Source organism: Aspergillus piperis (assembly GCF_003184755.1).
Source record: "Aspergillus piperis CBS 112811 unplaced genomic scaffold BO85scaffold_4, whole genome shotgun sequence".
Taxonomy (NCBI): domain Eukaryota; kingdom Fungi; phylum Ascomycota; class Eurotiomycetes; order Eurotiales; family Aspergillaceae; genus Aspergillus; species Aspergillus piperis.
In genome coordinates, this window is record NW_020291594.1 from 586,034 (window position 1) to 598,476 (window position 12,443).

The 12,443-nt window shown below is 49.1% G+C and overlaps 5 protein-coding genes across 5 annotated transcripts; 2 read left to right on the forward strand and 3 right to left on the reverse strand.

Moving 5' to 3' along the window:
* Positions 1 to 931: 931 nt before the first annotated feature.
* On the forward strand, positions 932 to 2,057 carry BO85DRAFT_446801 (putative heme/steroid binding domain protein). The gene is made up of 2 exons (XM_025659581.1): positions 932 to 1,324; positions 1,386 to 2,057. The coding sequence occupies exons 1-2, from the start codon at positions 1,088 to 1,090 to the stop codon at positions 1,908 to 1,910; spliced, it is 762 nt and encodes a 253-aa protein (XP_025518178.1). The 5' UTR covers positions 932 to 1,087; the 3' UTR covers positions 1,911 to 2,057.
* Positions 2,058 to 3,321: 1,264 nt separating this feature from the next.
* BO85DRAFT_446802 (YVTN repeat-like/Quino protein amine dehydrogenase) lies at positions 3,322 to 5,346 on the reverse strand. The gene is made up of 3 exons (XM_025659582.1): positions 5,049 to 5,346; positions 4,167 to 4,996; positions 3,322 to 4,114 (listed from the first exon to the last, which is right to left on the reverse strand). Exons 1-3 carry the CDS (start codon positions 5,068 to 5,070, stop codon positions 3,497 to 3,499), a joined length of 1,470 nt encoding a protein of 489 aa, XP_025518179.1. The 5' UTR covers positions 5,071 to 5,346; the 3' UTR covers positions 3,322 to 3,496.
* A 239-nt stretch (positions 5,347 to 5,585) lies between these two features.
* BO85DRAFT_517818 (tRNA-dihydrouridine synthase family protein) lies at positions 5,586 to 7,541 on the forward strand. Its single transcript, XM_025664941.1, has 2 exons — positions 5,586 to 5,887; positions 5,938 to 7,541. The coding sequence occupies exons 1-2, from the start codon at positions 5,720 to 5,722 to the stop codon at positions 7,396 to 7,398; spliced, it is 1,629 nt and encodes a 542-aa protein (XP_025518180.1). The 5' UTR covers positions 5,586 to 5,719; the 3' UTR covers positions 7,399 to 7,541.
* A 73-nt stretch (positions 7,542 to 7,614) lies between these two features.
* Positions 7,615 to 8,454, reverse strand: BO85DRAFT_446804 (uncharacterized protein). The gene has a single exon (XM_025659583.1). The coding sequence runs from the start codon at positions 8,408 to 8,410 to the stop codon at positions 7,766 to 7,768; it is 645 nt and encodes a 214-aa protein (XP_025518181.1). The 5' UTR covers positions 8,411 to 8,454; the 3' UTR covers positions 7,615 to 7,765.
* A 420-nt stretch (positions 8,455 to 8,874) lies between these two features.
* Positions 8,875 to 11,964, reverse strand: BO85DRAFT_457130 (MIF domain protein; the record flags this gene model as incomplete). Its single annotated transcript, XM_025661491.1, has 7 exons — positions 8,875 to 9,306; positions 9,366 to 9,424; positions 9,474 to 9,581; positions 10,029 to 10,506; positions 10,645 to 11,121; positions 11,668 to 11,717; positions 11,766 to 11,964. The coding sequence occupies 7 exons, from the start codon at positions 11,962 to 11,964 to the stop codon at positions 8,875 to 8,877; spliced, it is 1,803 nt and encodes a 600-aa protein (XP_025518182.1).
* Between the last annotated feature and the right edge of the window lie 479 nt (positions 11,965 to 12,443).

Genomic DNA, 12,443 nt, shown 5'->3' on the forward strand with positions numbered 1-12,443 from the left:
CTTTCACGCTTTTTTGATAGGATCAAGACTGAGGCTGGTACTTTGATAGTATTATATCCGAGTTAGTAGTCAATACCATAATGTGATATCCTACCTAGTAAACATTCGACCCGCAGTAGCCCTGGTAGTAAGGCATCAAGGCAGAAAGCTGGACGTGAGACCCGCCCGGCGGAACTTTCTTCCTGCGCAACATAAATTCATGTGGAAATTCTTTTCTTCGCTTGTTTTCTGTCATCACCAGCTGTGGTTCTTGAACGCCCTTTGCGACTTCAAAAATGGATTGAAACTTCCGCGATTGGCTATGCCAGTACTAACTTCGAAGCATCAATACTACAGGTATATTTTCATCAGCAATCTTTATGGTAAGTTCGACAGAATTCATTGCACATGCTTCAATCAAACTTCGCTCCCCAATCTCGATGATGAAAACTTTTCCTACATTCGCAGTTTCCACGCTAGCCGTCGCGAGAACCCATTCTAGACGTGCTCTGTGCGCAATACTTCCTTGGATGTCTGACGAGATTGACTGCCTTTGCCTTTGCTTCTGCAGATTTTATGTAGTTGAACTTGGCTAACTGGATTAAACTTACAGGTTCACTTTAGATGCATATCTGCTTCGATATAGATATCAGGAGGAATACTAGACCAAGACATACTCGTCAGTCTGCAGGATAATGGACATGGCACAAAAGCAGCTAGCTACTGATCACCCAGTCGCTTTATGCTTTTCTCAGGATATCTGTCTAGATAATGCAAGAATTATGATCTGTACAAATACCTCTCCTCAAGTAAACCAAGACCGTAGCTGTACCTCTGGCCCTTAAATTTCAATAAAAGACACTATACCTGTCACACCATGCGACTCCCGAAACAAGTCAACGGAGAGCGCGGAAATACTAAGGGTACTTAGCCAAGTAGCAGCTACTAGTTACTTACCTTTCTTTTACTAACCATCCATCCATTCCACCTATCCCTCTTCTCCCATTACTATACCTACCTCTACTTGTCTCCCAATCCAATGGCCTACAAGTAATTTACAACCCAACCATCTCACCACCATCAATTACAACATAGTACAGCAACAACCATGTCCTCCGAACTCCGCCAACGCCAAAAACCAACTCCATCCAAACCCTCCAAAACCACCAAGTCATCATCATCCTCATCACCCAAAAATGGCATCTCCATCCTAGACATCATCCGTGTGCTGGCCACACTCATAATCGCCTCGTGCGGTCTCTCCTACTACATGACCTCATCCGAATCCATCCTCTGGAACTACCGACCCTGGTTCACCCGCTGGCCAGTCCTAGTCCGCTACATCGTATGCCTCATCCCCATAACCCCCTCACATCACACACACATCTACTAACAATCCCCAACAGCAAGGCCCCCTCCTCCTAACCCCCACCGAACTCTCCCTCTACAACGGCACAGACCCCACCCTGCCCATCTACCTCTCCATCAACGGCACCATCTACGACGTATCCGCGAACCCGCTCGTCTACGGCGCCGGCGGCCACTACAACTTCTTCACGGGGCGGGATGCGACGCGCGCCTTCGTGACGGGATGCTTCAAGGAAGATCTCACGCCTGATATGCGCGGCGTCGAGGAGATGTTCATCCCGATCGATGATCCCGAGGAGGAGAAGCGCTTGACTAATGGGCAGAGGAAGGTGCGGAGGGAGCAGGATTTGAGAATCGCTAAGCAGAGGATTCATAAGGCCGTGGCGCATTGGATGGGGTTCTTTGCGAATCATAAGAAGTATTATGAGGTGGGGAAGGTCGTGGGACTCGAGGAGGTGGTGAAGAGGGAGGAGGAGGAGGGCGTTAAGAGGGAGCTTTGTACGGCTGCGAGGCAGCAGAGGATGACGAGGGAGCAGGTTGAGAAGGCGAAGGGGGGGAAATAGTAGGTTGGATTATTTAAATAGCTTATATGTATGTATGGTGTATGATAGTGGTTTTGGTGTGGGAGAGGAGGAGGGGGGGTATTATCGTCGCTTGGGAATTTGTTATCTAGACGATAGATGCATAATCATGTGAAGATTGAAGATATCCATCCAGACATTTGGTATCGCTACAAGTGCATGTATCCAGTCTTCGACTGATTCGCTACGCAAATCTTAAAACCATGAACATGGCCTTCTACAAGGAATGTGTTTGGAACAGATTTTGGTTGAATTTCAGCCAGTCATATTTTAACTTGACATGTCCATCAAATCGCCCAGCCCGACTTTCCGAATTTTCATTCGAGTGATATCATATCGTTGCACAAAGAAAAATGCGACGCGCGAGGAAAAATATTCATAGCGTCATACGTTTACTCGGCGGTGACGGCGCGGGCTATTACCGATGTCAGTATTCCATCTCTCTCACACACACACATATACTGTAGGATTCCGTGAGGGGGGTGCGTACTGTAGATGTTCATCTTGGAGTGACCAACAACCTTCTTGATCTGTCCCTTCTCCTCAAGGTCAGCAAGGGCCTGGCGGGCCAAGCTGCCGTTGATCTTGAGACGGTCGACCAGAGTGGCGACAGTGATCAGACGGTAGGACTGGACATCCTTGTTGAGACGCTCAGCGGTCTGCTTCTCGAGGACGACGGCGTGCTGGGCCTTGTCCTTGACTATATTCGGAGAAAAAAATCGATGTCAGTAAATCATATTCCTCTTTTCATTTTGTTCTCGGTTTTTGTGTATCGGTTCGCGATCGATCGCATTCATGCATCATGTGCGTTGGTTGTGTGTGATATCCATCCATCCATCGCTATCGGGTAACATGTAGATGTGTGCTTCTTCTTTCTCTTCGTTCGATACAATAACAGGCGATTTTCGACTCTTGAACTCGATAGGGGGGGAATGATAATGATGGTGATAGTGATGGAAAACGGGGAGTTATAGCGTACCCTTGCCCTTGGACCACTTCTTTCTGGTAGGAGCCTGCGAAATAATATTAGTATTGATACATCTTTCCCCCTTTCTGCACTGCGAGTGCTACTCGGCGATGGTACTCACCATTTTGACTGTCTGATGTAGCTGTTCGACGGAGGAGAGCTGCACAACAGATCGAACGGTCTGAAGTTTGAGTGCCCAAGTGCGAAATTCGAGTGGGGGATGACTCAGCGTCACGTGCGGATGAACCCTAAGCCCTGGGCTGTCGGTGCCGCTCGGTTAGCATTGGCTGCTGCAATGCCGGATGTGATTGGCCGGTCGGGGTACACCTGTTTGTATGCTTGATGGTATAGTACGCAGTACTGGAGTATAAGGGTCTGCTATACATAGGTGGTACCCAAAGGTAGAATTAAGATTAAGTATAGTTTCCGCTATGTACACAGGTATTGTATCAGTTCGTTATAGGGTTTCCCTCATGAAATCTCCCTCGTAAAAGCATACCCGGCTTTGATGCCATTGGGTGTATAGTAGTATAGAGGACCAGCTGGCAATATGATCATTCAGCCGGATAAATGCGCTTTGTGGCACTCCTCGTCGGCGAACTCATCTGCTCGTACTAGGTCCGTAGCTACTTCCCTTGACTTTACCATTAATGGTAGTGGTAACCTTGAATTGTGGCGCATCTTCGACACTCTCAAGGTGACCAAGTACAAAGTCGTCCGGGGTTCCAAACCAGAACTTCGAATCATCATCCTCATCGAAAGACAGCCATCGCACCTCGTATCGTCCGGTTTCGCTTCGCGGGACGGGGATGCGCGTAACTAACGGCTGGCTATACGGCGACCAGTACCGAACAGCAGCGTAGGCGGTATTCGCTGTGGTTATAAGTAATTGCGTCTTGGAATGGTGCCACACGACCTGTCTAACAGTATGTTCGTGGACTAGCGCCGACAACAGGACTGGGGTGCTCTCCAAATCCCATATCCAGACAATGTTTGGTCGCGTCGGATCGACGGTGCCCAGAAGAGTCCCGCTGGCGCTAAAGGCCATGATCGACACTCCCCGGGGCGCCCCGGATGGCTCGACTGGCATACCGAACGCAGAGGAGCTCGATGCTTCAGCATATTCAAGGTCTCCGTCAGCTGCATAGCGTTCCCGCCAGACACTGGGGGAATTCTGCTCTATCTGAAAGACATGGGACAGTGTGATAGAACAGGAAAACTAGATTTATCAGCTTTGTCATGCATAGAGCAGCCATCCGGAGTCATCTTACTGTTCGTGTCTTGAGAATGTCAACAGTCCCATCGACCTTTCCAACAACCAGAAGCTCTGACACACCGCGTTGCCCTGTAACAGGGCTCCACTCTATCCCTCTAACGCCGAGGTCGAGCGAACTATCGATGCCCGAGGGGCCACTATACGTTCTGAAGAGCTGCCCATCAGCCGTGAAAATGAGGACTCTGGTGCCCGCACTCGCAGCATCCCACACGGCTATCCATCTCCCGTCCGGACTCCATTTGAGGCCCTGAGCGTCTATTGTAGGCAAGACTGCTCGGCCTATGAGCTCGTAAGATCGAAATTCGTGAATGGTCAATAGATCAACTGCATCCGGCTTCAGAAGAACAGCAAATTGCCTTGTTTTGGGCCGGTAACCGAAGCCATTGCTGTTCGAAAACTTGGGACTTTTGATGATTTGGCTTCGACCAGAGTCCAATCCGAAGACTGTTATTTTCGTGTTCCAGGCATGAAAGAACACGACCTCGTTCTCATCGCCTCCGAAGTCGACGTATGTAGCGCCAGGCTCAATGCTTTCGATTTCTGCGAGCAATTGCAACGGGTCCAATTGCCAGACCAGGATCCGTGAATCACTAGAACAAAGCACGCGTCTTCCTGGGGAACTCACTCCTGCGTAGGAGTGCGTGCTTGAAGGTAAAACAGGCTTGGATCTGGAGAACTTCAAGAACTTTGAAGCAATTTCCTTAAGCTTGACGATCTGTACCTCTTTGAAATCAGGCGATGCCGGGTCCAGATGGAGGACAAGATCTCTGCCATTCAATTGCGCGGCGTAGTCGCCATCCTCAGATAGAGAGATTGTGTTTGAGACTAAACTCATCATCAGTGATACAATTTGCTACCAAAACGGCTATAAACGCACCCCCTGCTCCGGTGGAGTCCATTGTTGATTTCAGCTGCAGCTAGGTTCAGTAACTGCCGTCGAGATGCAGTACAGAAATTATGACGCGTGCATGTACTCCTGGTATCATGCGCATCCTAGACACTGTTTCTCATCACGAGCTTCTAGGGATCGAAGTCCTGGGACTGTTTTGAAGGTTTCATTATTTATCTGAACCCACTTTATTGGAAGGCGCCAAGGCTTCACATAGATTAGGTAAGCAGTACTATGAAAACACAGATGTGACAGCTGCTAATGATAGCCATGCGCATCAACAAAGTCTGTAAAGGTTGAAAGAGAGAGGGCATCCATTCTCAATCTTAGATCATGCAATATATAAGCATCTGACACCTTGTACGACCAGAAACAGGCATATTGAAAAGACAGCTGAGTGGCGTGTGCATGTTCTTTCCCCGGATAAGATAAGAGGATCAACATTGATCCCCTCCGAAATAAATTAATTGTCGGCAAAAAAGCGCCCGCCATCCGCATCATTTGCGACTTACCAGACTCCAGATACCCTCCGCAAACCGCTACCTTGATTGCTCCTTTCGGGGACGAGAATCTCTTAGTTCGTAAAGATTCGTCTCCCTCGGTTCTCACCCCCCTGGCTGGGGCACTTCATCCCCAAGTTTCTACGCCCAAACGTGAAAATGGCGGTCCCGGAGACACAGCCCGCTCCGCAAGGAAGCGTCGCAGACCAGAATGCGCCTGTAGCTGCGGCTGCTGAACCGAGAAAGAAGCTCCTTGGAAGACAGTTCTACGAGAGTATTGGAAGCCCGAAGTACATCATTGCACCTATGGTGGACCGGTCTGAGTTTGTAGGTTCCTCTATGAACGTACTCTTCGATCACAACTAATCATCCCGGAGGCGTGGCGCATGCTCACTAGGTCGTTCATGACACCGGAAGACCAGAAGAAGGTTCTTGCATACTCCCCCATGTACCATGCGCGCTTGTTCCGTGAGCAAGCAAATGTCCGCGTACAGCACTTCCACCCTACTCGCGCTGCCGCCGGCAAAGGCGAGGATGAGTCGCCATATCTCGACGGAAACCCTTCGTTCGATCGGCCTCTGTTTGTACAATTCTGCGCCAATGATCCTGATGATTTCTTGGAGGCCGCGCGCCATGTGGCACCATACTGCGATGCGGTGGATCTCAATCTGGGATGTCCTCAAGGCATTGCGAAGAGGGGTCACTATGGTGCTTTCCTCCAGGAAGACTGGGATCTGATTTACAAGCTGATCAACCGACTTCACAACGAACTCTCGATCCCAGTCACTGCCAAATTCCGTATCCAGGAAACGAAAGAGAAGACGCTCGAATATGCGAAGATGATCTTGTCCGCTGGTGCGAACATAATCACGGTGCACGGACGGAGAAGAGAACAGAAAGGCCACAACACCGGACTGGCTGATTGGAGCTACATTCGCTATCTCCGCGATAACCTGCCCCCAGAGACGGTCATCTTCGCGAATGGCAACAACTTGAACTATGAAGATCTGGACCGTTGTCTGGAAGAGACAGGTGCTGATGGTGTCATGAGTGCGGAAGGCAACCTGTCCGATCCATCGATCTTCAGCAAGCCCCCTCCAGTTGGCAGTGAAGGGAGGGAATACTGGCGAGGCAGGGATGGAAAGGGTGGATATCGTATCGACGCCATGCTACGGCGGTACTTGGACATCATCTACAAGTACGTGCTTGAACAACCTGTTCCGGACAGGAAGCCGCTTTATCTTCCATCGGACGCAGTGGAAGAAGAACCTGAACAGACAACCGAAACAACCGAGGAAACCGAAGACGGCCCGCCCAAGAAGAAGCAGAAGCGCGAGAAGTCAAAGAGAGCGGCCTCTCCCAGTCTCGGTGTCATGCAGGGCCACCTCTTCCAGCTTCTCCGCCCTATGGTCTCTGTGCATACCAATGTCCGTGATGCGTTGGCAAGATCGAGACCTGGCGATATGCCAGCGTTTGAGAATGTCCTGGCTCTCGTCGAACAGGCAATCAAGAAGGGTCTCAAGGAATACGAGCAATTCCCGGAACGCTTTGAGAAAGACCCGAACCAAGAACTGACCGGATCCAAGGCGACCATTGCCGAGTATGGCAGGCCTTGGTGGATCTGCCAGCCACACATTCGACCACTTCCTGAGGAGGCTGTCGAACTGGGTGCGCTTACTGTGAAGAAGAAGAACGATGGCAACGAAAAGCCCAAGGCGGACGAGTCGTCTGAAAAGGCCACCCCTACTGCAGAGGGGTCTGCCACTCCTTCGAAGACGGACGGGGCAGTTAACACGCCTGCCACGGCGACTACTCCGGACAACCTGGTGAGCGGTTGATATCACGATTCAATATTTGGTGTTTTTGCGGAGTAATGGGACCAGCATCTTATACCCAAGTTGGGCATAGCTACTATTCATGTTAGATATAGACGCATACAGAGCACATAGTACATAGAGCTACGTTTATAAGCATAATTTTCAAAAAATACTCTCGAAAATCTCCAGGTTTAACATCACTTACAGTACAATCACTGGTATCATAATCCATGAAAAGCCCAACCCCATAAACTCCATCCCAACCCATATAGAACAGAAGAAAACCCCTCTAAAAATCCATAACAAGCTGCGGCGCCATCTTCTCCAAATCCTCAACCTAAACCCACACATAGTCAGCAAACACCCACATCACCCTCCAGCACATCAACTAAACACAAACACAAAGAGGGGAAAAGAAACAAACCTCCAAAAACCCATCCCCAATCGAAGCCCCCTTCCCAACAGCCTCAGTCCTCTCAAACGCCGCTCTCGCCAACGCCTCCCTCACAAAAACATCCACATACTTCGCGACAACCGTATTCGCATCCTTCGCGATCTTCGTCTTCTCATTCTGGAAATGATGATGCAGTAATCTTGTCAACAACTTCGGCGGAATAACAGGGTCGTTCGTGAGCACATCGTCAGATGGCTGATCCTTGTGAACGATCTCCGCGAGGATGTAGTCCGGTTCTGGTTCTGGCTCTGGGGATGATGCGTCTGAGTGGGCGGGGGACGAAGAAGAAGCGTTGTCGTTGTCGTTGTCGCTGTCTTCTTGGGAGTCGGCGGGGCTGGGTGATGATGGTCGGGGGCGTGCGGATTTGGATGACGAGGCTTTGGCTGGTGCTTCTTTTGGTTTGGGTCCTCGTTTGGTTGTTGTCGTTGATTTTGTTGTGGCTTTGGCTTTGGGTTTGCTGGTGGCTGCTGCGGCGGTTGATGATGATGATGCTGGGGCAGCGGCAGTGGAGGAGGTTCGGCTCGGTGGTTTGAAGGGGAGTTGTCTGCGCTTTTGCGCGGGTTTTCGTTCGGGAGGCATGGTGTGTTGGGTCTTTATTTTGAGGGTCCTTACTTTTGGTGGTTCAATTGACGATAAGGTGGTCTTCGTCGCGGGGATTCGATCTTCTTGCGCGGATGCGCGGGTCCGTGACGCGTGGTCAGGTGATTTGCTATCTATACAATCTATGTGAGTTTATCATCTTTGTTAGTTCTCAGTCTTTCATGGTGAGAGAGGTAGTTGATTGGTGACTGTACTATTCCCACTTGATATGGTCTGCATCATTTGCAGCATGAGGTTGGTTCTTTGTATCGAACTACACGATTACTTGGACATGATATATATGAGCGGTAGTAATCGATCTAGTTCATCTATTGAAGTGGGAAAGAATATCCTCACTATTCAATGGCAAGCAATATCCCCCCCAATCACTGTAAAACTAACCTTCAATCTCACCAAATAATATCAATCTATGCAACAGCAATCAATAAACCCGATACAGGCATTCAGTCGTCAGCCGGCGTCACCACTGTAACATCAAGTCCCGACTTCTCTAATATCTCCCTTGAGCGAGCCCACTCCACGCCAAACAACCCAGAGTTGAACCGACACGACCAGAGATCAAGAAGTCTTCCCTCTTGGTCTTCAATGTGATCAAGTTGTTTCTTCATATCTGCAATGGCAAGCTCGGTGTTCTCCAGCACTATATCTTCAGGACTGACCATCCTTCCGAGCCCTCTTGACGTGAAAAGGCAGATTATCCAATGGCGTTTCCTGCGGTCATTCTCATAGTCTCTCTTCTGTGGTGGAATAATGAGAGCAGTTCCCTCTGGCAGTCGAGCTTTTCGTGTGCCATCGCTTGTTGTGATAGTATTGTATCTGGGCTTGGAAGAGAATTGTCGGCAGTGGGATCGATAAACCTCATATGCAGCAGGGTACTGTCAAGCTTTAGTCAGATTTGCATAGCACCCTAGGTGAAGTACTACGAGAGACGTACATTGCTTCGGAAGACTCTTGCTATTCCCTTCCCCCAGGTGCCACGGCAGTTACATGCATCTGTTTCCATTATTTAGTTACATTCATATTCGTAGATAGAGAAACATACGGATCAGCGCTGCTCCCTCTGGAGCATCGAACAGGCTACCTTGGATCTCTAAGAGACCCCCTGTATTGCTTCTTGGCTCCATACGTACTGAGTGTGCTCTCTCTCTCTCTCTCTCTCTGTGTGTGTGTGCGTGTGTGATGATATGGTCCACCGTTCTTTCGAGAGCAACAGGACGACCAAGTACCAGACAAGGATTAAAAAAAAGGGTTTAATTCACGGGCGTTATTCGAATTATCAGCGGTAGTAAAGAGGCCAATAGACAAACCAAATTCGAATTCGAAGAAGGTAGCTACCGTGAATACAATCGATCACCGCTGAAACTTCCGCACAGTTTGTTCATGATGGCAATAAGTGACCTGTTAAGGAAATACAAAAGACTCGTTGGATGGCGAAAGTGAATGATAATGACAAAGAGTGTAAGTACAACATGAACAAGAGAATTGTTTTGGGGTAATGGTCACGTCAATGTAGGCTACTACCGCGTATCCCCGGACTTTCCATTCCGTTCTGAACCTTGACGGTTAAGAAAATGACGGAAGCCCCTGGATTTTGTACCTGACTTCGACTTGACATCGCTGTCCGTAGCATCACTTGCTAGTGACTCTTTGCCCTGCGATGGCGCCTGTGTGCCACCACAAGCCCAGGAAGATGTAGTTGCAACCGAAATAGGCGCGCTCTGCGAGCTGGTGGATTTCAGTCTTCGACTCATGGTTCGTGAGACGGTTTTGAATAGACCAGAGCCGTGATCTGGGGAAGAGCGCTCCAAACGGGCAATTTCACCCATCATTGTCACTCCGTTGGTCGCGAAGTTCTCTTCTGGAATTGGAATATATAAGATGACTCCTCGGTTTGGAGCCACATGGAGGATTTCTTGCAGTGCTGCCTGGATCAGAATGGTGCTACGAAGGTTGGTTATCGGTGCGATGAGGTATGGCAGCGCAAAAACTTTCATCAGGTAGGCTGGTAGATTTACTCTCCCGAATTGGATGCACGCGTCTTCTTGAATAGTGGTCATCATAAGTGTTTCGGATTTCTGGAAGATGCGTGCCATATGGGACGAAATGTTCGAGACAAGCGACTCCATTTCTTTAACCTGCACCTGGGGTCAGAACTATACAATGATCATACTCTCATTGCTGGGGATGATGAGCAGATATAGACCATCACGCACCTTGGTGTTAACCTTTATCTCTACTACCACGACCGAATCCTGGCTGATCTGGGTTCTGGGTGAGGTCAACGGACCCCTTGTGCTAAAGGCGTCTTCGAAGTACTGGCTTTTCGTTCGAGTCATCGGCCTCTCCTCAACACTCTTCCGCTCTACATGAGCTGGCTTGACATCCAGAGGTGCACCGCCAGTCAGAGCGGAAAGCGGGGCCTCATCATCATCCTTCTCTTCTAAGAACATGGATGGCCTCACAGGTGGCCTTTCTAGTTTATTCTTCTGCTTGAGTGTTGCCTCGGAGACATCAACTGATGCAAATGCTTGAAACGTGACAGGTGACTGGAGAACAGGTACTGGTGGTGATATACTGCCAGACGACGTGTTCGACAAATCGTTACGCCGTCTTCGCAGGGAAAAGTCAATCCTGTGGCGCCTTGCGGTCATTGCGGCGTAGATGTTTATGAAGTTCGTAAAGATTGCCCGCTAATTCTTTGCTGCAGTATAAGAAGATATGTAGGACTGACTTAGATTCCTTGCGATGGTTGTTGAGGCGCTGATTAGACGGGAGATACGATACTTCTAAGGGGTGGTACTTCCTGCCATTACTGGCTCCCACCGCGGTAAATTATATCTTTGTAGATAGGCAGGTACTAGCCATCACAACCACTAGGGCTGCCCGGTACACCCAGAAGGCAGCTACGGATCAGCCTTGCCATACACGAGTGTCCACCGACCAGTTGCACGAGGCTCACGATAGAATAATCACATCCCAGTCATAACCGCCAGTCCGCATCATGGAACCGACAAACACACTCAAGCCAAAAACCCAAGATAGTCAAAGGCAGAGTTGCCACTATAGAATATCTTGTCGATCCTCCGTCTCCTGTCCCACACGATCTCTCCATCCGACCGACGTTTGATATAGAGGATCCGGTGTTGAGGAATGAATTCCTCGTCGGTTGTCTCCTTCTTCCACGCATTGAAACCAGACTCCAAGCGTCCTTCGAATCGATCTTCATACCCAATAACGTAATTGGTACCATCGAAGGCAGGGTCCCAGATAATACGGTTGATTATGTCTGTGATTGAATTAGCGACCCTGCCAGGAAACCAGTCTTGAAATATACCTGCTGCAGGACGAAGTCTATTCTCCACAGGCTCCGGCTTCTGTGATCTTAACGTGACAGAGTTATACTCCGTCTCGAAGGAAGCAGGCGTTGGTGTTCTTGATTGAGCATTCGGCTGCGGTGTCGAGCTACGCTCGTAGTCCTGCTCCAGGGCATCCTGAACTTTCTGCTGCGTCTCGGTCGATGGTTCTGAAGCCATGATCTCAATAGCTATCACACTCTTCGGTTCTGGTACTGTCCTGGAAATGTTGATTATATGCTGAGATGATTGAAGACATGTTCACAGGTTATATATTCTTGCTAAAAAATAGTGCGACACAACCAAAGGCCATCAACTGGAAGTCTACTATGTTGCTCATATTGCCAATTCCAACAATCTGTGTAAGCATGATCAAAGTATGTTGCATGGGAGGCCTGATAGATCCACCGCATCGCATCAGATCACGTACTATACTGATGCCCTGGATGCTCGCCGTAGTCTGAAACGGGAAAGTGAGTCGAATGAACGTGGCTTAGCGCACTCCTGGGATGGAAATATGACTCATGATCGAGTGTATACATTATGAGTGATGTTGAGTCAGACTTGGCAATGAACTGTTTGACCATAGGAGGAGTTTCGAGGAGAAGCAACATCGAGTAGCATCAGGTGCAAAAAATGCAAGTGTTTCCGAAGAAAGG